The 24866-nt window shown below is 48.2% G+C and overlaps 1 protein-coding gene across 2 annotated transcripts; it reads left to right on the top strand.

The window, feature by feature from the left end:
• The first annotated feature begins 10 nt into the window (after positions 1-10).
• On the top strand, positions 11-24866 carry IL10RB (interleukin 10 receptor subunit beta). Of its 2 annotated transcripts, none has more exons than XM_060010384.1 (7): positions 11-154; positions 1420-1543; positions 4686-4843; positions 8518-8618; positions 12414-12561; positions 17354-17511; positions 24036-24866. In XM_060010384.1, exons 1-7 carry the CDS (start codon positions 106-108, stop codon positions 24315-24317), a joined length of 1020 nt encoding a protein of 339 aa, XP_059866367.1. In that variant the 5' UTR covers positions 11-105; the 3' UTR covers positions 24318-24866. The 2 variants fall into 2 exon arrangements, with proteins under 2 accessions (XP_059866367.1, XP_059866366.1); XM_060010383.1 differs by having other exon boundaries at positions 8452-8618.

The following is a 24866-nucleotide window of genomic DNA, read 5'->3' as shown; positions in this document are numbered from 1 at the left end:
TAGAGCTCCCTACGCTGGCGCGGAAGCGGGCGTAGGGGCGCGTACCCCGGTGCCCGGTGGCTGCCCGCGGCCCGCCGAGCGCCCTCCCGGGCTCCATGCGCGACCATGGCGCAGAGCCTCCGGAGCTGGCTGGGCGGCTGCCTCCTGGTGTCAGGTGAGGGGTCTGCGGGGAGGGGACGCCGGGCATTCTCCGGAGTGTCGGCTCAATCGCGCGCCCAGCGCGCTTCCCAAGCCGGGCTGCCTGCGCGGAGACCCGGCCCCGCCTTGGCGCTGCGTCCCGACCCGAGGTGCGCTCGGGAACCAGGAGGCTCGGCTACGACGTCGGGCAGCGATGGCCCCAAAGACGACCCCTGAGCGGACCCCAGAGGCGCACTCAAAGTGACTAAGTGCCTGGGCGGGCCGTCAGGGCCTCCCACTAAGTCCCCAGCACCACAAGATCTGAATTCTGCCCCTCAACTCTGCAGCTCTATTGTTTCTGAGTTCTAAATCCAGTGAAACCCTTCCTGTCCTGCTCTAAATTGCTAGCCCAGGTTCAAACAGCACTATGGATCCCTCCTTCCTTTCTGATGAACTCATCCCTGGCCTTCCAGGGTACCTTGCTCTCCGGTTTCCCTCCTACCTACCAGCCTGTTTCTATTTGGGATCCTCCCCCTCTACCAGATCTCCATACAGCCAAGTTCATGCCCGAGCCCTCTTCTCTCCTTCCCCTACACTATCCCTTTTAGGGGGTATCAGCAGAACTCTAGCATTAAATACCAGCTATGGGCTCAGGACTCTCAAATTTATATCTGTTGGCATTAGTTGGGTGATGGGCCGGTGGCGGTTTAATATACTCTTCTCTGTACTTTTCTGTATGTTTGGCGTTTTCTATTAAAAAGTTTAACAACTATTTCTGTCTCTAGCCCAGATCTATATTCTGTGCCCCAGGCTCATTCATCCAGCTGTCTCTGATATACCGACTTACGTATCCTTCACATCTCAAACCTAATGCAAATTCTAACTGGGACTCCTGATTTCCCTGTCCCCAGCTCCAGTCAGGCCATCAGGTACTTAAGCCAGGAGTGGATATTAACATCTACTTCTTCACACCAAATGTATTAGGAAACCTAGATTTTATACCTCTGGAAATATATCTAAAATCCATCTACCCACCCCTTCACACCTTTCTACCACCACCCAAATCCAGGTCACCCTCAGCCATCCGCACTTCACTCTTACTATCCTCCTCCCCTTAGCAATTTCTTCTCTTCAGATACAATCTAGACTCCTCAGCACAGCTGAAGCATGTCTCTCCTTCACCCACATGCCCATTTGAAGACTTGGCGCCATAGGGAAGACCTGAGTATGGGATATGGTTATTTTCTTGGACAGCCTTTTAGAGGAAGAGAGCTGCCAACTTTTTCCCCTTTATTTTTACAGCATTAGGAATGGTGCCACCTCCTGAAAATGTCAGAATGAATTCAGTTAATTTCAGGAACATTCTACAGTGGGAGTCGCCTGCTTTTCCCAAGGGGAACCTGACTTTCACAGCTCAGTACCAAAGGTAAGTCTGGGGTGCTCTTGTCAGAGGATGGTGGCTTTGGCTGGACTGGTCACTGGGCCAGACCAAGGAGAGAGTCTGACTGCTGTCACCCCAGTGACCTTGACAGCCCAGGGGGAGCCTCTCTCCTGGCCTTCTTCTTTCTGTCCCAGAAATTCTTGTGAAAGCGCTGTTCTCTGAAAACAGACAAGTAAACTCCTTTTTCCTTTTTCTTGTGATGGTTCATGGTGTGACAGACATTTTATCATGTAGATGGTGAGTGTCATCGGCCACAGTGGCAGCCTACCGCAATGCGAACATATCGGGCTTGTCACTATGAGTGTTTTCTAAGAGACAAATGCCAGTGGTGACCATCTTCCAGTTATTAGAGTAGTGTTGCTAGAAGTCAACAGTGGAAGCCATCCAAGAAAACTGAGGTATTCAAAGCAGGCAGGAAGCCCCTTGCTCACTTACCGCCGACCCCCTCCAGTAGGTTATAAACTGCACACCCCAGTGCTGGAGGGGTGCAGGTCATTTGCATAGTGAGCACTCAGTTACTCTGAAATTGAATGTAAGACAGCTGCTGGGCAGACGCTTATGAAGGAAGGTATCACCAACCACGATTGCCTCAGTGGTGTTCTGACCTCCCAGGACCTGCCCAGCCTGTCGCCAGCCCTCCCTTGGCAGCCTGCCACTGTACACCACAGGCTGGAGTGCAGATGACGCACCTTTGTGCCAGGTGCAGACAGCAACAGGAAGCCAAAGGCCAGTGAGCCGCACACCTGCTTCCCATGTGACTCAGAAACTTCGTCAAAGGCAGACAGCTCCTTCAGCGAGGAGGGAGGAATTGGGGGTCTCAGATGCCACGGATCCCACACTCCTCCCACCCGGCCTTTATTTTACAGACATATCCAAGGCCTGCTAAGTCAGAGAAGAAGGAGAAAGATGAATAAGATAATCCTCGTTTACATTTTTTTTAAACTTTTTAGTTCGAAATAATTCCCAGGTAACAAAACATTTCAAAATTTCAAGTATAATACAAAGAACTTCCAAAGAGCCTATATTCACCAATTTTTAAGGTTCGCCACATTTTCTTGCTTTTGCCCCTTAATATTTCATTGTGTACTTCATGAGAGCAAGGATAACCTTTCACATCGCTGTGGTACAGTTATCAAGATTTGGTAACTTCACCAATGATACAGTCCTTTAAGGCCATATTCCAGTTTTGTCAGTTTCCCCAAGGACTTAATTAATAAGCATCATTCTGAGATTTATCTTTCTCCTGCGGTGTATTTTCTAGCACTGACTGGTTTTATAATTTCGTCTGTGTTTTCTCCACTCTGTCTTGATAGCTCTAGGGATTTCACTGTGGAAAATGAGCTTCCCTCTCTGTCTGTCCCCCTCCCCTGTGGTTTATTTCTTGTTGTTCTGTTCTTTGCTTCTTTGCCATTGGAGTAGCGGCGTTTGGTTTTAGGTGTTTGTCTTTTAGATGAGAGCTCCCAATAACCAAGAATGGATACCTGGGTTCCAGGTCTCCTCAGCATAGACTTGCAGACCAAGCATGGCCTGTGCTGGGGAAAACAAAAGACGTGCTGGGTGTGGAAGAAATTTGATCCTGAAAAATCTGATTACCCTTCTGTGGCTCTGGAAAAGGTTTGATTAGAATTTAACCTGAGCAGTTGCACAGTACAAATTCTTGTTGTATGTGTACATTGGGTAGGGCTGGCCGGTGGTGGAGGGATCTTCAGAGGATGGCTTGGTGATTTGAATATGGAAACATCTAAAACAATTAGGTGTAAATATGGGGAATAGATCCTATTAGCTACTTAATGGGAAGAAAAACATCTGTAGGTGCAATAAAAATGACCTAGTGAAACGGAAGTTATTGCAGAACAACTCTTGCAATACTCCTGTGTTCCACCCAATTCATGCATTAGTTTAAATGCATGGAAAGAAATGGCCGCATGTGAGAAAACCCCCTTCATGAAATGACCCTTGGATTTCCCCAACGATGGGATGTTAGGCAGCCACGGAGACTTGATTGATTAGAGAAATGTTTGTGGTCTATTAAGTGAAAAAAGCAGACAGTGAAATAGCATAAGCCCAATTATCTCTGCCTCCTAAGAGTGCTGTGGACTGTGGAGTGGTGCCTGAGGCAATGGGCTCTGAAGTCAAGCAGACCCAAGTCCCATGGGGGAGCGTCTTAGGCTCTCTACACCTGGGCCTCACCTATAAAATAGGAGTGATGTCACTTCCGCCCTCCTGGGGTTGTGAAAATTCAGTGAGATAATACTGCGAAATCAGTGCCCCACCTGACACCTATGTGCTTGACAAGTGTTGGCTGTTATTATTGTTATCACCGTCATCTTCATTATGACCTCTTAGGGTAACCAGATTGGTCTTGGCACAAAGACAGGAAGGTGCCAGTCAGACAAGATTCCTACTTTTTGCAAGACCAGAGCCTGGATTTCCTTACCTCAGGCGGAGCTAATTATAGCTCCTTTGGCTGTTGTGAGGTTAAGTTACACGTACCTGGTAGGTATTCTCAAACATTCCTTTCCTTCCACTTCATGTTTCTGCCACCCTCCCTTCAGGGGTTGGTGCCAGGGCTGGAGATCTGAGGTCAACGAATTTTATAATTTTTCCAGCGTAACTGAACAATAGTCACTTACAAGACATTATTTGAAATCATTATGATACACTTATTTTGGCTAATCTGTGAATATCAACATTTCACAAACCATGCCCCACAAGTTTCAGAAATACATAGTTAAAGAAGGCAGCTTTCTTGGTCAAATATGTTGAATACTCAACCCCTGTTTGGAAAGACATGTTTTACTAGGATATGAAAGTCTCTGAGCAGTTCTGTTGTGAAGACAGACACCTGTTCATGTCTCACCCAGTTTTTGCCCCAAATTGTTTGACTGTGGGATGGACTGTTTTTGAAAGTCTTATGATACCTCAAGGATCATTAAGGTTCCATGGAGCACAGTTTGGAAAATGCTCGTGTGAACGATACATAGTATTCTTTGAAATTGACAGTAAAGAATTTGCTTTATTCTCCTCACGTTATCCTCCATTATCCTTTGGTAGCAGAAGAATAAAGCGTCAGTCAGCCTCAGAGCGACTGAGGTTAGAACTCTCATGATTTCTTCTGATTTTGTAGTTACAGGAAATTCCAAGATATATGCACAAGTACTGTCTTGACGGAATGTGATTTCTCAAGTCTTTCCAAGTACGGTGACCACACCTTGAGGGTCAGGGCTCAATTTGAAGACGAGCATTCAGACTGGATAAACATCACCTTCTGTCCTGTGGATGACAGTAAGCCATCTTGGTTTTGATTTTGTTGTTATGTCATCACCTTGCCTTGATTTCATTTCCCCCTTGGTTGGCCCGTCAGCAAGAGTTCTTTGAGTGCCCACCAAGTGGATGGCCTTGCACAAGGAGCTTAGGGAATGTAATAAAAAGGGCTGTGGCCTTAAAGAAGTTTGTGGGAGAGATAGGACAGGATAGGCATAAAGCAATAAGATAATTAAATATAAATTTGATGACTTTAATGCCTCGAGGGTAAAAACGAGTTGGAGCCAGCGCTGTTAGTGAGAAAAACTAGAAGGATTTGTGTGTTGAATTTTGGAGGAGGAAGTCAGTTTGGAATCATGACTTAAAGAAATGTGATGCTTTCCTCAACATAATAAAGGCCATATACGACAAGCCCACAGCAAACATCATCCTCAATGGTGAAAAACTGAAAGCATTTCCACTAAGATCAGGAACAAGACAAGGGTGCCCACTCTCACCACTCTTATTCAACATAGTTTTGGAAGTTTTAGCCACAGCAATCAGAGAAGAGAAGGAAATAAAAGGAATACAAATCGGAAAAGAAGAAGTAAAGCTGTCACTGTTTGCAGATGACATGATCCTATACATAGAGAAGCCTAAAGATGCTACCAGAAAACTACTAGAGCTAATCAATGAATTTGGTAAAGTAGCAGGATACAAAATTAATGCACAGAAATCTCTGGCATTCCTATATACTAATGATGAAAAATCTGAAAGTGAAATCAAGAAAACACTCCCATTTACCATTGCAACAAAAAGAATAAAATATCTAGGAATAAACCTACCTAAGGAGACAAAAGACCTGTATGCAGAAAACTATAAGACACTGATGAAAGAAATTAAAGATGATACAAATAGATGGAGACATATACCATGTTCTTGGATTGGAAGAATCAACATTGTGAAAATGACTCTACTACCCAAAGCAATCTATAGATTCAATGCAATCCCTATCAAACTACCACTGGCATTTTTCACAGAACTAGAACAAAAAATTTCGCAATTTGTATGGAAACACAAAAGACCCCGAATAGCCAAAGCAATCTTGAGAACAAAAAAAGGAACTGGAGGAATCAGGCTCCCTGACTTCAGACTATACTACAAAGCTACAGTTATCAAGACAGTATGGTACTGGCACAAAAACAGAAAGATAGATCAATGGAACAGGATAGAAAGCCCAGAGATAAACCCATGCACATATGGACACCTTATCTTTGATAAAGGTGGCAGGAATGTACAGTGGAAAAAGGACAGCCTCTTCAATAAATGGTGCTGGGAAAACTGGACAGGTACATGTAAAAGAATGAAATTAGAACACTCCCTAACACCATACACAAAAATAAGCTCAAAATGGATTAAAGACCTAAATGTAAGGCCAGAAACTATCAAACTATTAGAGGAAAACATAGGCAGAACACTCTATGACATAAATCACAGCAAGATTCTTTCTGACCCACCCCCTAGAGTAATGGAAATAAAAACAAAAATAAACAAATGGGACCTAATGAAACTTCAAAGCTTTTGCACAGCAAAGGAAACCATAAACAAGACCAAAAGACAACCCTCAGAATGGGAGAAAATATTTGCAAATGAAGCAACTGACAAAGGATTAATCTCCAAAATTTACAAGCAGCTCATGCAGCTCAACAACAACAAAAAAACAAACAACCCAATCCAAAAATGGGCAGAAGACCTAAATAGACATTTCTCCAAAGAAGATATACAGACTGCCAACAAACACATGAAAGAATGCTCAACATCATTAATCATTAGAGAAATGCAAATCAAAACTACAATGAGATATCATCTCACACCAGTCAGAATGGCCATCATCAATAAATCTAGAAACAATAAATGCTGGAGAGGGTGTGGAGAAAAGGGAACCCTCTTGCACTGCTGGTGGGAATGTGAATTGGTTCAGCCACTATGGAGAACAGTATGGAGGTTCCTTAAAAAACTACAAATAGAACTACCATATGACCCAGCAATCCCACTACTGGGCATATACCCTGAGAAAACCGAAATTCAAAAAGAGTCACGTACCAAAATGTTCATCGCAGCTCTGTTTACAATAGCCCGGAGATGGAAACAACCTAAGTGCCCATCATCGGATGAATGGATAAAGAAGATGTGGCACATATATACAATGGAATATTACTCAGCCATAAAAAGAAACGAAATTGAGCTATTTGTAATGAGGTGGATAGACCTAGAGTCTGTCATACACAGTGAAGTAAGTCAGAACGAAAAAGACAAATACAGTATGCTAACACATATATATGGAATTTAAGAAAAAAAAAAAATGTCATGAAGAACCTAGGGGTAAGGCAGGAATAAAGACGCAGACCTCCTAGAGAACGGACTTGAGGTTATGGGGAGGGGGAAGGGTGAGCTGTGACGGGGCGAGAGAGAGTCATGGACATATACACACTAACAAACGTAGTAAGGTAGATAGCTAGAGGGAAGCAGCCGCATGGCACGGGGATATTGGCTCGGTGCTCTGTGACAGCCTGGAGGGGTGGGATAGGGAGGGTGGGAGGGAGGGAGACGCAAGAGGGAAGAGATATGGGAACATATGTATATGTATAACTGATTCACTTTGTTATAAAGCAGAAACTAACACACCATTGTAAAGTAATTATACCCCAATAAAGATGTTAATAAAAAAAAAAAAAAAAAAAAAAAAAAAAAAGAAATGTGATGCAATCAGCAGAAGAATAAAGACTGATTTTAGGCAGGTGTAGAGGCAGAAAGACCAGCTGGCCCGGGATGAAGGACAGAGGGACGGATACAGCTGATGGCAGATGGGTTGGGTCAGGCTGGCTGGTCGGCATTGAAAAAGCTATTCCCGGGTTAGAGCTGGAAGGTCATGGGGACCCACCAGAGGTCATAAAATGAACATCATTAGAACATCAGGAATTGAAAACTAATTAAACCACCAGATAGCAATTGAGAGAATAAGGAGGAGAAGAATCTCATGAACAGAACTCAAGTGCAGCCCTCCAAAGAGCAGATCGAGAGATGCATTAGAAGGATTGCCCAGGACTTCCCTGGTGGCGCAGTGGTTAAGAATCCGCCTGCCAATGCAGGGGACATGGGTTCAAGCCCTGGTCTGGGAAGATCTAGTTTCAGACTTTGTTGGAAAATGTATTTGCTGGAAAGTGGTTTAATTATATAGGTTCAACACTAAAAATAGAAATACCATCTGTTGCTTCCAACCCAACAATGGAAACAGAGAAAATTCAACCCAACAGAAAGAAAAAAAGAGGAGAGGAATTAAAAAAAAAAAATGGGACTCTTTACAGAAAACACAAAGTAATGTAGTTGGAATAATTCCAAATATATCAAATCACAGTAAACATAAATGGACTAAACCTGATTAATGAAGGCAAAGGTTAATAGATTTTTTTCTTTTTAAGCAACAAAATCCAAGAATCCTCCTTAGCCACGTCTGTCAGCATCACCTCAGCAGTGTATCACAGGGCAGAGTACTTCAGTAGCCCAGTTGGTCTGCCCAGTTACGAAAAGTAAATGTTGATGTTTTTAACATGTGAATTTTGATTGTCATTTTGCTTTGTTCTCATACTTAGCCATTATCGGACCTCCCAGAATCCAAGTAGAAGCACTTGCTAATTCTTTACATATGCGTTTCTTAGCCCCGAAAATTAAGAATGAACCTGAAACATGGAGCATGAGGAATATTTATAACTCATGGACTTATCATGTGCAATATTGGAAAAATGGCTCAGACGAAAAGGTAAGCACGGCGAATCACATGCATTGCAGATGTAAGCTCCCTCTCCTTTGCTCAGTGTTGGTCGGAGGGAGGCTTTGCCAGGTGGCAGCACCTTATGGTCCAGAGCAGGGGTCTGTTGGGGACCAGCCCCAGGATCTAATGCCTGATGATCTGAGGTGGAGCTGATGTAATAATAATAGAAATAAACTGCACAATAATAGAAATGAACTGCACAATAAATAAATAAATAAATAAACTGCACAATAAATAAATCATCCCGAAACCACCCCCCTGCCCCTGGTCCTTGGAAAAATTGTCTTCCACGAAACCGGTGCCTGGTACCAAAAAGGTTGGGGACCACTGGTCCAGAGGATCTCAGGCCTGGTCCTTGAGCTCCAGAAGCTTCCCATTGTGGGGGATGGCCGGTATGTCAGGTCATGCTTCCCATTCCACAAGAGCAATGCACAGAGCAGGCTTCCTGGGTGCTGGTGCAGGAGCTCAGGCCTTTCTCTCCCCAAAGGGAAGTTGCCTAAGAAGGCAGAGCTGACTCAGCTGTTGGCTGGTGGAACTTGGAGTCAGCGGAGTCAGGTGATCAGTGAATGTCTACTGTTGCATGGCATGAGGCCCCAGTACACCACAGAATAGTCAAGTCCGTGTCCAGGGCAGCCGCAGCCCTGGATGAATGGTGGGTGTCACATTTTACTGGACTGACCCCACTTTTCCCCATTGCTTTCCTCCTCTTCCAGGGACAGTGCCTTTCACAACATGGGCTGGGAGTGGAAAGATCCTGTTGGAACGTTGCCCCTGCCATTGTGTGACTCTAGTCACATTCTTGACCTCAGCTTCTCAGGTCTGCAAAATGAGCATATAATCCACTTCGTTAATAAAGTGGGGATAATAACCTACTTTATAGGATTGTTGAGGAATTTAATGACATAATGAAAAAAGTAAGCTTGTCCCATTACCTGAACAATGGGTATGGTCAATACGTGAGGTTCCCGTGCCCTTGTGTAGACGTGTCAAGACTATTTTCATTCATCTTTGTTCAACTCTTACACTTAGTGCTTCTGAGCTGAATGCCATCTGTGGTCCTAAACTAACTTACGTATATTTTATGTAAGTTAAGTTATGCGTATGTTATCTCCTCTGCATTAAATGTTGATTTTATCACTGATTCTCAAGCGTTTGGGAAGAAAGGGTCACCCATGCATATTGTCTGAAGAATGATGTAATTAAATTTATATCTACATACTATGTAGCCCCCCAAAAATCTCAAGTTAATCTCCCTCCCCCAAAAATGCTCTGTTGTGATCAATTCGCAACGTATATAAATGTCAGATCACTATGTTGCACACCTGAAACCAATAAGATATTGTATATCAACTATACTTCAGTTTTTAAAAATGCTTCGTTAACTGATGCAGGGTATCTGCCTTCTTCACAGAATAGATGATTTTGCTTATAGTCAAGGCCCCAGGATTTGTGTGCCTAGGAAGCAACACAGAAAGTTTTATGGTCACTTATCAGATGCAAGTGTCCCTGCCAAAGTCTGGGGTACGAAGGTAACTCCTGGAGGTTGCAGCCTGCTGTGATTAAGGATCAGATTCCACAGTTACCAGGCCTGAGTGCCTCCTGCCCCAGGCATGAAATTCAAAACCCAGTTTATCTCTTTAGCTTCTTACCTAGAATATGCCCTCAGGACAGGCATATGGTTACATATTTGTGCCTTCACTCTGCCTGCAGTGTGGAAGACTTTGGTGTGACACACGGAGTGTTGGAAAGGCTGCCTGCTCCCCAGTGCCTCCCTCACTGTGCCTGCAGGGTCACCTTTACCAGTCTATACGTGCTGTAGACTCAGCGTTTGTGTTCCCTTCCCCCTCTCCCCACCCCACCCACACTCCCCTGCAAATTCATACTTTGAAACCTAATCCCCAATGTGATGGTAGTAGGACGTGGAGCCTTTGAGAGGTGATTAGGTCATAAAGGTGGAGCCCTCGTGAATGGGATTAGTGCCCTTATAAAGGAGGCCCCAGAGAGCTCCCTTGCCCCTTCCACCATGTGAGGACTCCTGAGAAGACCCAGCTATGGACCAGGAAGCAGGCCTTCCTCAGACACCAGATCTGCCAGTGCCTTGACCTTGGACTTCCCAGCCTCCAAAACTGTGGGAAGTAAATGTTGATAAACCACCCAGTCATTGGTATTGTTACAGCAGCCCGAAAGAAATAAGATTAAATGGTTCCCTTTTAGAATGCAGGTGTCTCTGAGAGAGTGCCATATTAGGTCGCCGAGCTAAGAGCATTAAAAGCTTTTAGAAATTCTTTCTTCCTGATGGGAGAAAGTGAGAAAAAATCAGAAGTTGTCCAGAAGCGAAAAAAGGCTAGAAAAGCCCTCACATCCGTGCCACCCTCTTCCATGTATGCTTCTGACATGTCAACCTCTGAGTTTAGCCTTGAAAAAAATGCATTGTAAGGTTTTAGAAATATTGGGTTCCTGGAAATGAAAGCCAGGGGTTTTTTGTTTTTATTTCTGCTTTTAATGATTAGAAGTTATACTGTACTCTTCATGTTTTCAATTGGTAAAATCCAATTCTCACCTTCAATGAGCTTAGCTTCTTATACAGTAAAGGAATCAAGCTGTCAGCAGGCCCAGCCCCCAAAGAAAAGTAACCAATTACTAAAGTAAAAACAGAGTCTGTGCTCACTTTCTATTGCAGCTCCTATTCACGTAACAGATTTTTCATAAGGCCCTTCTGTGAGGAAATTGTAACCATGCTGGAAATACAGGCAGTATGTACTCTTTGAATTCCCTTGATTTTGCTGTAAACTATTTTGGTTTCTCAAATTCAGAAATACATCATCAATTATGATATATTTAAATTAAACTAAGATGAGTCTGGGACGCCCCCACCAGAGTTAGGCTGAGGGGTGTGCCCTTGAGGGGAGTCGAGCCGCTTGGGGGCGGGCAGCTCAGGTTCGTGAATGGAGAAGTGATTCAGAGGAGACCCCCAGGCAGCCTTGTCAGGAACATGCTCTGGACTTAGAAAATCACACTGAGTCTTACTGTAGATGACTGGTGTGTTCATTTGCCAGGGCTGCTTTAACAAAGTACTGTAAACTGGGTGGATGAAACAACAGAAATGTATTGTCTCAAGGTTCTAGAGGCTGGAAGTCCAAGATCAAAGTGTCAGCAGGATTGGTTCCTTCTAAGGACCATGAGGAAGGATCTGTTCCAGGCCTCTCGCCCAGCTTCTGGTGGGTGCTGGCGATCTTTGGGTCCTTAGTATATAGAGGCATCACCCCAATCCCTGCCTCATCCTTACGTGGCATTCTGTGTGCACGTCTGTGTCTAAATTTTCTCCTTATAAGGACACCAGTCGTATTGGATTGGGGCCCACGCTAATGACCTCATTTATGTTGATTACATCCACAAAGACCCTCTATCCAACCAAGTCACTTTTGAAGGTACTAGGGGTTAGGACTTCAACATCGAATTTGGGAGGGGCGAAATTCAACCCATACAACTGGTTTATTTTTTTTAAAAAAGGAAGTGGGATGGCTTGTTTGTCATTTAAACTGGAGAATTCAGGGCATGAGGTGGTTTGGCAGGACCGTGGTCAGTCCTTGCCCTGCCCACCCCGACCTCAGAATGGTCTCCGGGGCCCCTGAGACGACCCAGGAGGAGCGCCTGCTTCCTTCATCCTCCTATTTTGAGCCTGAAGGAAAGATTATAACGAGTAAGTGGGGCGGGGAGGCGGGGGAGAATAGATGACGTCCCTTCACTGCTGAGGCATGTTCTTATTTTTGTCTCTGTTACTAGTTTCCAGTTACTGGTCAGTATGACTTCGAGGTCCTCCGAAATCTTGAGTCACAGACAACTTACTGTGTTCAAGTTCGAGGGTTTCTTCCTGATCGGAACAAAACCGGGGAGTGGAGTGAGCCTGTCTGTGAGCAAACAACCGCTGACGGTGAGTCTCGAGATGCACCGTCTACAGTTCTGTCTCCTCTGAGCATCTTTTTCCTGAAGCGAGGGCATCATGCAGCTTGTGGGATATTAGCCCCCCGACCAGGGATCAAACCCACGCCCCCTAATGTGGAAGCACGGAGTCCTAACCCCTGGACCTCCAGGGAAGTCCCTCCTCTGAGCATCTTAAGTAGCTTTAGAGACTCCCCGGGAGTGTGAGGGCCGGAAGGCTCCTTAGAGATCGTCATCCAGCTCAAACTCCCACCCAGTTCAGCCGCGACTGACCGCCTCATGCTGGGAAGGAGACCCCACCTTCTGAGGCAGCTCGTTCACTCCTAGACCAAAGGGATGGATGGGAGATCCTTCCGTCCGGGAAGCTGAGGTCTCCCTCCACGCGTCCGCCTCCAGTGTGCTCGTTCTGTCCTCTTGGGCCCCCTGAAGCAAGTCTCAGTCCTCCCAAGCCCACCCAGCCAAGGTCGAGCCCTGACACCCCCCGCCAGAAGCCTTTCCTTCCGAGGCTGCGCATCTCCAGTTCCTTCAGGCACGTGATGGGAAGAGTTTGGAAACCCCTTCACTGTCCTCAGCAAGCTGGTTTTAGGGTTCCTCGTGAATTCAGGTCCTCAACACAGTCCCCCACATATGATGTGTACCACAGTGTCTAGCAGAGTGCCTCCACGCTTGGTGTTTCTTAAAAAAAAAAAACATGGGGAAGGAGGAAGGGAAGGAGGAAAAGAGGGAGGGGGAGGGTACCAGTTGGCCTAGACACTGAGTAATTTTGTACGGATGCATTGCATTGGCATACAGAATGATAAAAACTTGTGGCCTAGATGTCTGTGTACAAACGTCAGGCCCTTTGGGGCCTTTTTGTCACTTAAAGATGTCCAGAGGTTCCGCCAGCTCAGACCACAAAAGGATGCATACACGCAGGTCTGCTCCTGACCATTTTCATTTACGGAGGCCCTCCTGGAAGCAAGGTGCTGATCTGGGGGCTACAGAAATACAAAGGAGCGTAATGAAGAATTCCCTCCAGAGAGAGAGTAAAACTTTTCATCTTCTGTGTCACTGCCATTCTGAGGCAACTGCAGTGCTGCCGTCACAGTGATTCATCATTTCAGCTTATCAAGTTCTTCGTGAATGTTGGGTTTTGTCATTGAACATATTTCTCTCCCTGTTTTGCTTCGTCTCATCAACTGATTTGCTGGTAGGAGGTTCAGGGTCCTTACCAGTTCGTTGTTTAAACTGTTGGTGTGTCTAGGATATACCTCCCTCTAGACCGCCTACCTAGTTGCTTACTGGTCACCAATCCATCTGAATCTAGTGGACTATTATGTGAGCTATTTGGTTTTACTGTCCACAAAGTCACCATGTAAGACTTTGGCAAATATGACCTGAAATTGACACCCAGTGCCAAGTGCAGCACTGTCACAACCGTGTCCCATGAGTGGTTATGGGATATTTCTCAAAACAAGAGCCCGGTAGTCAGATGTGCTTGGAAATGATGGTACGCCGCATTTCTCTCTCAGAAAAGTCACCCTATATATTAGCATTTTTAGCATATTTGATCTTTCAACATCTTTTTTTTTTTTTTTTTTTTTTTTTTTTTGCGGTACGCGGGCCTCTCACTGTTGTGGCCTCTCCCGTTGCGGAGCACAGGCTCCGGACGCGCAGGCTCAGCGGCCATAGCTCACCGGCCCAACCGCTCCGCGGCATGTGGGATCTTCCCGGACCGGGGCACGAACCCGTGTCCCCTGCATCGGCAGGCGGACTCTCAACCACTGCGCCACCAGGGAAGCCCTCAACATCTTTTTTGAGGATGAGCATTCCAAGGAAAACAGCTTGGGAAAAACCAGCCCATAATGTGCCGTAATTTACCAACAAGTAACCCTATCCAAAACAGGAAAGGCAGCCACTTTGAGCCAATTTCTTCTCGGTGGCCTCATGTTATTATTTTTTGTGATTGTCCTTATCTTTCTTAAGTATTTGTAATTAGCGACTTAACCATCCATTCCAGAATGTCTGTATTTTTTTCTGGATATCACACCAAGCTTTCCAGCCTGGAGTTTCCTGAATCTTCTTGTTGGGTTTTTTTCCTTCGTTTTGTAAATGCACAAATTACTTGCCTGCATCTAGGAATCTTTCACCTCAACCAGGCACGTGATCTCTTCAGTGCCATCCGAAGCTGTTCTCCAATCATATTAAGCACATTTTCTCAGGAATGCAGAGCCATATAGAAGATGGAAAGTCTTGCTGTCTCTCTGGAGGGAATTCTCTGTCAGTCTCCTTTCTTTTTCTGTAGTTCCCTGTCCAGTGCCACGCCTCTATCTGAGGCTGAGTCGACCTGCCTGTGTTCCTCCTGCCCTGGCTAAGCCTCTCAACAGCACCGTTAAATAAAAAGAGCTTATCTTTTTATTCCTTTCATGAATCATTTGTGCTTGAATCAGAATTCTGTGCTTTGGGGATCCCCACCCAGCTTGAATCCCTAGAATCCCTGACCTTGGAATCATCCCTCTTTCCTCTAAACACCTGCCAACTGCTCTCCCCAGGCCTGAGTACATGCCCGGTTGTCCTGTGTCCCGTCCTTCCCTGCTGCGAACTCGAGCGTAATGAGTGGTGTGGGGCGCATCCTGAACTGCCTGGTGCCTTGGCCGCCTCATCTGCAAAATGAGGGGAATCAAAGGGTGTCACCCAGGACAGCGCCAGGCACAGAGTGAGCCCGCAATATGGGTTCGATGTCATTGCCGTTATTAATAAGGACATTATTAAAATCATGCGTTTAAACATTCCTTAAGGTTTATGTCATGGAACATGGCATGAGGCACACACTTTGACCGAAAAGAGAACTATTTCAAATATTTCGTGACTCTTAAGTGATCACCTATTAACTGACAAAATCCAAACTTTTTTTTTTCTTTTCTTTTCGGTACGCGGGCCTCTCACTGTTGTGGCCTCTCCCGTTGCGGAGCACAGGCTCCGGACGCACAGGCCCAGCGGCCATGGCTCACGGGCCCAGCCACTCTGCGGCATGTGGGATCCTCCCGGACCAGGGCACGAACCTGTGTCCCCTGCATCGGCAGGCGGACTCTCAACCACTGCGCCACCAGGGAAGCCCCCAAACATTTTTTAAAAGAAAAGGAAAAGTAGGGCTTCCCTGGTGACTCAGTGGTTAAGAATCCGCCTGCCAATGCAGGGGACATGGGTTCAGTCCCTGGTCCGGGAACATCTCACATGCCACGGAGCAACTAAGCCCATGTGCCACAACTACTGAACCCACGTGCCACAACTACTGAAGCCCGAGTGCCTAGAGCCCGTGCTCCGCAGCAAGTGAAACCACCGCAATGAGAAGCCTGCGCACCGCAAGGAAGAGTAGCCCCCGCTCATCGCAACTAGAGAAAACCCGCATGCAGCAACGAAGACCCAATGCAGCCATAAATAAATAAATAAATAATTTTTTTAAAAAAAGGAAAGGAAAAGTATAGCCCACTGAGAATCTGCTTTTGTCAAACATTCATTTTAGGTTTTTTTAAACATAGTTCTCTCATTTAAACCTCACAAGTTTTCAATGAGAGCATTGAAAGGCTCTTCTCCCCTTTCAGAGACAGAAGATGAAGGTCCAGAGAGGTGAAGTAACTTGCCAAAAGTTGCTCAGCTAGTAAATGACAGGAAGGAAGTAACATCTAAGCCCACTCTACAGATTAATCCCATAGGTAAGCAAAGGCACGATTTCCCTGTGAAACAGAAAGGGAGTCCACCTGACAGCATGATCAGACAGACTGAAACAAGTTAGAGAGCCTTATATAGAGGGTGTTGATCACTAGATTCTCCCACAATTCACAGCCTGTGTGAAACAGTGTCTGCTCTCCTTCCCCATTTCCCCCTCTTGGTGAGTCACAAAAGCATCCTTTGAATTTTGTCACCATCAACCAGGTGTGCCTGTGGAATGTCCTTGTCTAAGATGCTCAAATGTCTGGGTTGGAGACCCAAGGAGACCCAGGCACTGTCCCCCAGGGGTTCATCATAGTGTCACCAACCATGCCAGGGTAGGTCCCACTGGAACTCTTAGACGGGGGCTCGCTCCTTCCCGATGATGACATTTCAAAGAAATGGCTTTCAGGTCCTTGAGAAAGACGCTCCTTGGTTGTAGGAGATACATGTAGGTCCCAAAGGGACAGAGGAAAGATTTACAGTCCCGAGCTTTTTGTGAAAATGCACTAAGAAAGGAAGGTCAAGAATTGGCAGAACAAAGGTAAATTCCTTTGGTAGCCTTGAGTTTTTCCAGAGAGGAGCTCAAGGGGGTGCTGGGTGGTCCCAGAGCTCAGCCTTAGGCTGCTGGCAACCACACTGTTGGGGGAGGTCTCTGAGTGCAGGGGATCAGGTGGGGTCATCTGTGCAGTTCTCAGTTCAGAACGCTGTAGCGCGTGTGTTTCAGCGGGGCTCTGGGGCCCAGGGAGTCGTGTTTTCTGCTTCAAGGCAGAAGAGCTTTATCCCCACCAGGGAGCTGATTGCTACCCTGTGAGTAGGTAAAGTGGGTCAGAGTTCTTGCGGCCGCTGCTTTTGTGTGTGTACCAGCAATCATGCCAGAAACCCAGCTTGGAGGAAGACAGGAAAGGGTGAGACTTGAAAACCTCTGGATCCTCGAACAGCTGCTGGGTTTCCTCCTCACGCCTTCCGAGACAAACGTGTGGGTCCCCCCAACGGTCAGGGGTTACCATTGGATTGTGATGGTGAAAATAGTGTTTCGGTCACTGTCAGCCAATCTGTGCCTGACAAGAACATGACCCAGCCCCTTGTCCCTGCAGAAATCGCCCCCACCTGGATCGTGGCCGGGGTCCTGGGAGCCTCAGTGTGCACCGCCCTCCTGACGCTCACTGGCTGCTTCGTCTTGCTGCGGTGCGTTTACAAGAAGGCCAAGCATGCCATCCCCCCGAGGAATTCTCTTCCACAGCACCTGAAAGAGGTAGGTAGCAGGATGGAGCCAGGTGTGGATTCGGAAACGCTGACCAGAAGTTGTCCTTCTAAGTCAGGGCCGCCTAACTCAGCACAGCGTGGTTTCCTGGAGAATGACATGCACCTTGCACGCTGGTCCCATCCCTGGTGCCACTCCAGGGAAGTCTGAGCTCATGGAACAGCCCTACGGGAGGGGGTAAAGGTTTGTTTTCCGGATCCCGTCCTCCAACCTGGATGTTGTTCCTTCTCCGACCTTCCCTTCCCCGAGCCCCAAGTCATCAGGGAGCAAAGGTGATGGTCCTGGGACAGGAAGAGATAAAGCAGAGCTCGGAGCAGAAAAGATGAGAGAGGGAAAACTGTAGGCTGAGTGTCCGCGAACAGCCATGGGCAGAGGATGGGAGGAGGGGCAAGTGCGGTTTCAGCTGTGGGACATCTGAGAGCGACTGAAATTACGGGATGTGTGTCCGAGACTTTAGGAAAGCAATTTTTTTTTTTTTCAAGAAAGCTATTTTCAAAAGGTTTGGGAAGAAGAAAGGATGTACCTGGATAGAGACTGTAGGACGGAAGTGACCTAAAGAAATGAAATCATCCTGCCTATACTCTCACACTTAGAAATGAAAATGTGCCAGGCTCAGCCCCAAATGATCCTGTCTTTGGTCTCATTCCCCAGGAAACAGACTCCAAAATGGAGATTTGCATTCAGAAGTCTTAGTGGAGCTAGCCTTGCGAGTAACACCTCTGCGGGAGAGAGGGCAGCAGGATGGGATGAGGGATACGATGCCAGTCCTGAAGGGGCTGTGGTAGAGATGTCCAGGGCTGAGGCTAGAGGGCCCGGGGCCCACATTACCCTTGGGCTGGGTGTGGGTGCCCCCAGGAAGAGGTGTAACTAGATGTGGCAGCTCCTTCAGCCCCGGGAACCTTGGGGGAGACGCTCAGTGGGGAGGCAGCCCCACTCCCAGCAGCCAGGGGAGCAAGTTCCTCCTTCCTGAAGGACATCTGGGTGGCGCATTGCAGCGTCCACTCCAGCCCACCCCATAAACCACCGGGACCCACGGGCGCAGCTTCTCGAGGAGCTAAGTCGATCTCTTAGATTACAAGGTTACAAGAGGAAGGTTAACGGAACAGGGTCCAGCCCCATCACTGCAGCTGGTCCCACGGGCACAAGTAACACTCGCTGCTCGGCTCTCCTTCTAGAGGCCCCTCTCCCCTGACCAGCCGCTGCTGACATAGGCTACTGACCTGACGGGGTGACTCAGACTCTCCGCTCTGCGAGGACTGAGCCCCTGGTCACAGGACCCCAGGAATCTGGGCACTTGTGCTTATCCACTTGCCATCAGAATTGGGCAGGGGAAGTCCCAATACCATGAGGTGCCCCATCACCCAGCCGGGTGCTCCCATCGCGTAGCAGCAGCCTTTTCTCCTCCTGATGACCCGTGTGGCGACTCCTTTCCTTGCTGGCTAGTTTCTCGGCACAAGGATCCTGGCATGACGAGGTGGCAGCTATCACTTAAAGTTCGATGGGATCCCTACTGTGTCTCCTGGTGGAAATGTCCCCCACTGGGATGGTAACTGTTTTAGGCTTTGAGACCAAGATTGAGATATTATGTAGATACTTACGTAACCACTTAAATGGCGTCACTTACAACTCTAAAATCGTGCCTAACTCCTGAGCCGTACAAAGAAACCTGGTTTCGGCCCCTGGGCCGTAGCTTGCTGACCCCTGCTCTGAGCTCACAGAGCCTAAGATTGCGTGGATACCAGTTCCCCAAGTGGGTCAGTGGGAGTGATGGCAGGCAGGGCCACTCCTACTTCTACCCCTCGGTCCCTGAGCCCCTGTACTCTACTTCTTGGGGACACACTATCACACACTGTCATTGATTCTCAGTGCGTGCCCAGTGCTGGAGGACGATGGCCGGTCCTCACAGGGCACCGTCTCCAAGCTGGTACCACTCCCAGTCCCCCCCTCCCCCCGTACCTTCAGCGGGCCAGCCGTCGTCCTTCCAGGCTGGCAGACGCTGGGTGGGTGGCCCCGCATGCGATACCATCAGGGTATTGCACTCCTGGCCTCCTCTGCTGTCATGGGGTCCCATGGCCTGACATGATGTAATGTGAGGTCTGTGTCAGTCAGCACGGGCCACCATAACAGAATTACCACACGCTAGGCGGCTTAAACCGCAGACACGTATTGTCTCAAGTTCCTGGAAGCTGGAAGCCCAAGATGCAGGTGTCAGCAGGGTCAGTTCCTTTCAAGGGCTGTGAGGGAAAAGCCGTTCCCGGTCGTTCCCCAGGCTGCTGGTGGCTGCTGGCAACCTTTGGTTCCTTAGTTTGTAGAAGCGTCCCCCCATCTCACCTTCATCGTCACATGGCGTTCTCCCATCTGTGTCCGAATCTCCTCAGATCAGATCAGGGCCCACCCTAATGAGCTCCTTTAACTTGAGTACCTCTGTAAAGACCTATCTCCAAATAAAGTCACATTCTGAGGCATGGACTCTGGAAGGGGCACCAGTGTACTCTGACTGGAGTTGACACCTGTTTCGGGAATGATCGGCTGTCCCTATCCTGCAGGGCCGTGGCTGGCACTGCTGAGGCCTGACAGAGCTCCACTGGCAGAGGGCCCCTCTCTGGGTCTCGGAGTTCATATGTGGTCCAGAGACCTCCCCACCTGGAGCTGCTCCCACAGTCCATCCACGCGCCTCTTTCCGGACTCCCTTGTGCTGGCCTTCCAGTTTCCCTTCCTCTGGCCCCTGACCACCAGCCTCGCCGTCGGCCCCTGCCTCGGATTCCATGAGTACTTGATCTTGGACCACTTTTCTTTCCACACAAAGGGGATGACCAGATGCACGGCCCGGAGCTCTGCCTATTGGGAGCTTCCCCCCCACTGCCATCAGGGCCCCCAGTTGGGGCTCCAGTGCAGCTGTGGGCCATCTTTGGTTTGTGCCCGTGTGCCACGCTGACCTCCCTGTGAGCCACGTTTGACCTCTTCCCGCTTCTCCTGGTCATGAGGACCCATCCCCCGGCGCGGTCATGGTGTGAACAGAGGCAGATGTACTGGTGCAGCAGGGGTAGATGCAGGGGAGGCCGGGCCGCCTGCACGTGTGCCCTCTGACCCCACCTCAGGACCTGGTGGGTCTGACAGGCCTCGTGAGGGTCACTTCTAGGTGGCACGGTCACCTGGTGTCCTGTGGCCCAAGGCTCTGTCTCTCCCAAGTCCCCATGGCCAATACTCCCAGAGCTGTTTTCAAACAGCGTATAATTCTCGGCTGCAGGTGGCCAGCCTGGCCTCAGAACTGTAGTGGCCACACAGTGACGCTCCTCTTGGGATTTGCCATAAACTCCACTCAGCCTCTTTTCCCACCGCAGACCCTCCAAGGATCTGCCGGCTCTCACGGCCTCTTCATGTTCACTGGGTTCAGCTGAGATGTCACTGGGAGGTGAGGCCATACCCTAGCATCAGCCGGCGTGAGGTGTGGCTAGGACGGCTTGCTCCAAAGCCCGTACCCTCTTTGGGGCCCTTTCCTGCTCCAGGCCCCCTCAGAGCCGGCAGCCTTCTGTATCACTCACACCAGGAGCCATATTCCTGGTGTGGAATGTGCTGCCCCCCCAGAACCCAGAGGCCCACCTCGCATCGTGCTTCCCTGGCAGGGGTGGCGGGTAAGACACAATAACGGTCCCTTCCTTTGGAGAGGATGTCCTGGCATTCCCTATTCCGTGGGGTCCCTAAAACTGATGTGACAGGCCCCTGACTCTTCACAGGGTGACTCCCCCACCCTCTGAAGTGCGTCTCTTAGGGAGGCCTTGCCACTTCTTGCTTTCCTGGGCCTGTTAATATGTTGTCGTGGTAACTGACGTCAGGCCTTTGTTCCCACACCAGCCAGTCCATTGTCCGGGCTGCCCCTGGGAAGGACTCGTACAAGGCAGCTCCCTTCTGCGGAGGGCAGTTCCTGGACAGGGACTTGGCTGGGAGCTGTTTCAGCTCCAGTGAACAAGTGTGGGCAGCACAGCTCCTGCCATGGATAGAACGTGGACCGCGTGACTGTAGGCAGGAGACTCAGAGCGGCCAGAACCTTCTAACGAGAGTGACAGCGAGACTGCGGCAGCAGCAGGATGAGACGCGCGTCTTCTAGAGGTGCACTTCTGAGAAGCCTGTTCGCAGCAGGAAGGACACACGGGCGGGCCCTTCGCTCAGCGTAGGAGGTGTTCTGTACGTGGGGAGCCGAGAGGAAGCCAAACTGTGTACCTGCTTTTTGCTTGTGGCTTCACCATCAGAGGGGCTCATCAGACAGGAAAGGACAGATGGGACAGTGTGGAACCAGGCGAACCGAAGCCAGAGGCGAGTTTAATTAAGGGGTCAGATGGCAGGAGCTCTGGCCTCCCAGGCTAGAAGACTTGGCAGGCTTGACTGTGGGCCAGTGAGAAATATGGGTGGGCGGGGGAGGCTGGAGAGGGGCCAGCGGAGTGAGGGCGAAGGAAGCACCAGGAACCCACGAGCAGATCAGGGTCCTCAGATCATGAAATTCTCCAGTTTGACTCAAAATGCAGAGAATTCATTAACCCTGGCCCAGAGGCTAATTTTGAGTTGAGGGAGATTTGCTGGGGATGGAGACGTTTAGCTGAAAAAGCCATAGGGAGGTTTACCCACCGCGGATACTCTGAGCCTGCCACCAGCCTGCCCTTCGCTTTCTTGACATTTAGCGCGTCTTGCTTTGTCCTCTCCTCTCCTGTCTCCCAGGAGAGTCAAGGTAGCTTCCAGTGTGTTCCCGTGGCTCCACTGGACCCGAGCCTTTGGGGAGGTCCCTCCTCTCCGCAGCTACCGCCTTTGCACAACGGACCTGGGCGAAATCCCTGACCCCTGCCTTTCCCTTCGGTTGGCTGGTGGGGGTGGGGGAGGGTAGAATTTAGGTTAAGTCATCTCCCAGGGCTGAGCTATGGAAATTACTTTTGGAAGGCTTAACTGATCCCTTAAAGTGGAACCAACTGAGGGGAAGAAGTTAAAAATGAATGCCACGCTTTAAGGAACGTTTCTGCACCTCGTCCTGAAGATTTAAGAGCCTCGGTGAACCTACAAGGATGAAAAGTGGAGAATGTGCACTTGGCAGATATTTCAGGAAACGTACATGGGCATCTTCACGGTTGAAGTGTTGGAGGACGATTAGACGCTGGTTCCCGTCTGTAACTAGCCCGTCTGCTGGAAGGGACACACCATGAGTCATCGTTCGTAAAACGGGCTAGATGGAAACAAAGCACATAGATTTTAAATTTGCTAGTAGCCACGGTTATTTTTAAAGTAAAAAGGAACAGAGGAAATTAATATTAATAATACATTTTATGCAACCCAATATATCCCAAATATCATTTCAGCATGCACTCAATTATTTTTTTCAATTGTTGAAATATTTACATTCTCTTTTTCATACGAAGTCTTCAAAATCAGGTATGTGTTTTACACCTCCAGCACACGTAGATCCAGACCGGCCAGGTTTCAAGTGGCTGGTGGCTGCCACACCGGACGCCACGGAGCTGGCTGAAACAGAGGGACACACAGGCTGCTGGGGAGCACCAAAGAGGGCCCCCAGCTCAGCCTGAGGATGCACAGGAGACTAGCTGTTATTCCAAGACACATCTACCCCGTGCTCACAGCATCCCAGCTTCCTAGAGGCAAGGATGCCCAGGCGGCATCAGCCCCACAGCTCTGGGACCATCCTGTCTCCCTCTGGGTTTACAAGAGGAACTCTCAGAGGGGGACCTGTGATCACTCAGCAAATGAGATGCGGGTTTACTGTCGCATTTTTTAAATTGTGGTTAAAATACACATAACATACAATTTACCACCTTACCCACTTTTAAGCGTCCAGTTCAGTGGTATTAAGTACATTAACATTGTTGTGCAACCATCACCACCTTCCAGTCACAGGACTCCTTTCATCTTCAAGGCAGAAACTGTATCTGATAGAAAAACCTCCCCATCTCCCTTCTGCCCCTGGCCCCGGCCACCACCATCACTTTCTGTCTGTGAATTTGCCTAGTCTAGGTACCGCGTGTAAGTGGAATCACGCACCATTTGTCCTTTTCTGTCTGGCATATTTCACTTAGCGTAAGGTTCACCCATGTTGTAACGTATCAGCTTCATTACATTTTGAGGCAGAAAATATTCTGTTGTATGGCTAGACCACGTTCTGTTTATCCAGTCCTCCATGGATGGGCCCTTGGACCGCTTCCATCTTTGTCTATTGTGAATAATGTTGCTCTGAAGACGGGTATATATATATATATATATAGAGAGAGAGAGAGAGAGAGAGAGAGAGAGAGAGAGGGAGAGAGCTGAGGCCCTGCTTTCAGTTCTTATGGGTGTATACCCAGAAGTGGAATTGCTGGATCATATGGTAATTCTATTTTTAGTGTTTTGAGGAAGTGTCGTACTGTTATTGTCCCATTTTTTTAAAACAGCGTTTTCCAGCCAGGAGTTCTGTATAGAACTGTGAGCCCAGAAAAAGAAATGGGGAAATTTGATAAGTAACTCTTTTTTTTCTCTTGCAGTTTCTGAACCACCCTCATCACAGCACACTTCTCTTATTCTCCTTCCCACTGTCTGATGAGAATGAAGTTTTTGACAAACTGAGCGTCATCACAGAAGTGTGTGAAAGCCACAAGCCGAACCTTGGGGCGGGCTGCAGCCTTAGGACCTTGTCTGGGCAGGGGTCCTCTGAGCTGACCTCCAAGGAGGACACACACTCAGCCGGGCACAGCGACCCCCTCCTTCTCACGCCTGCCTCTGAGGGTGATCAGAGCAACCGACAAACAAGGGCTGAGACCAGCTGAGTAACCCCCGGATTGAGAACCTCAGACGCTGGGACAACGTCCACACCACCAAGGAGCTTGGCACAAATACTCCATCTTGGGAACTAGCCACCTTATAAAGGCCTTAATGATTTGAAAAAATAGCCACTGAAGGTGTGATTTTCAGCCTCATGTGCTCACTCAACATAAAAAAGTTCCAGGGAATTCCCTGGTGATCCAGTAGTTAGGATTCGATACTCTCACTGCTGGGGCCTGGGTTCAATCCCTGGTCGGGGAACTAAGATTCCCACAAGCCACACGGCCCAAAAAACAAAACGAAAAACAAGTTTTAAATGGTGAGAAACAAAAATATTTAAAATGAGGAAGAAAAACCAAGATGCCGTAAAACCTGACCAGAGTGCCGATAGACTGATGTGAAAAATGGCCTCGACCCAAAAGTAACCGTCAGCAAACACTGTACACGTACAGAGCACAGACTTTGTGGATTCTCAGGGACACTTCGACTGGATTTATTTTTCTATGCGGACACATTTTATGTATATAATGCTGGTGCTCAATTAAAGTCTTATT

The sequence above is a fragment of the Delphinus delphis genome, chromosome 4 (assembly GCF_949987515.2).
Source record: "Delphinus delphis chromosome 4, mDelDel1.2, whole genome shotgun sequence".
Lineage (NCBI taxonomy): Eukaryota > Metazoa > Chordata > Mammalia > Artiodactyla > Delphinidae > Delphinus > Delphinus delphis.
This window is presented reverse-complemented; position numbering and strand designations above follow the sequence as displayed.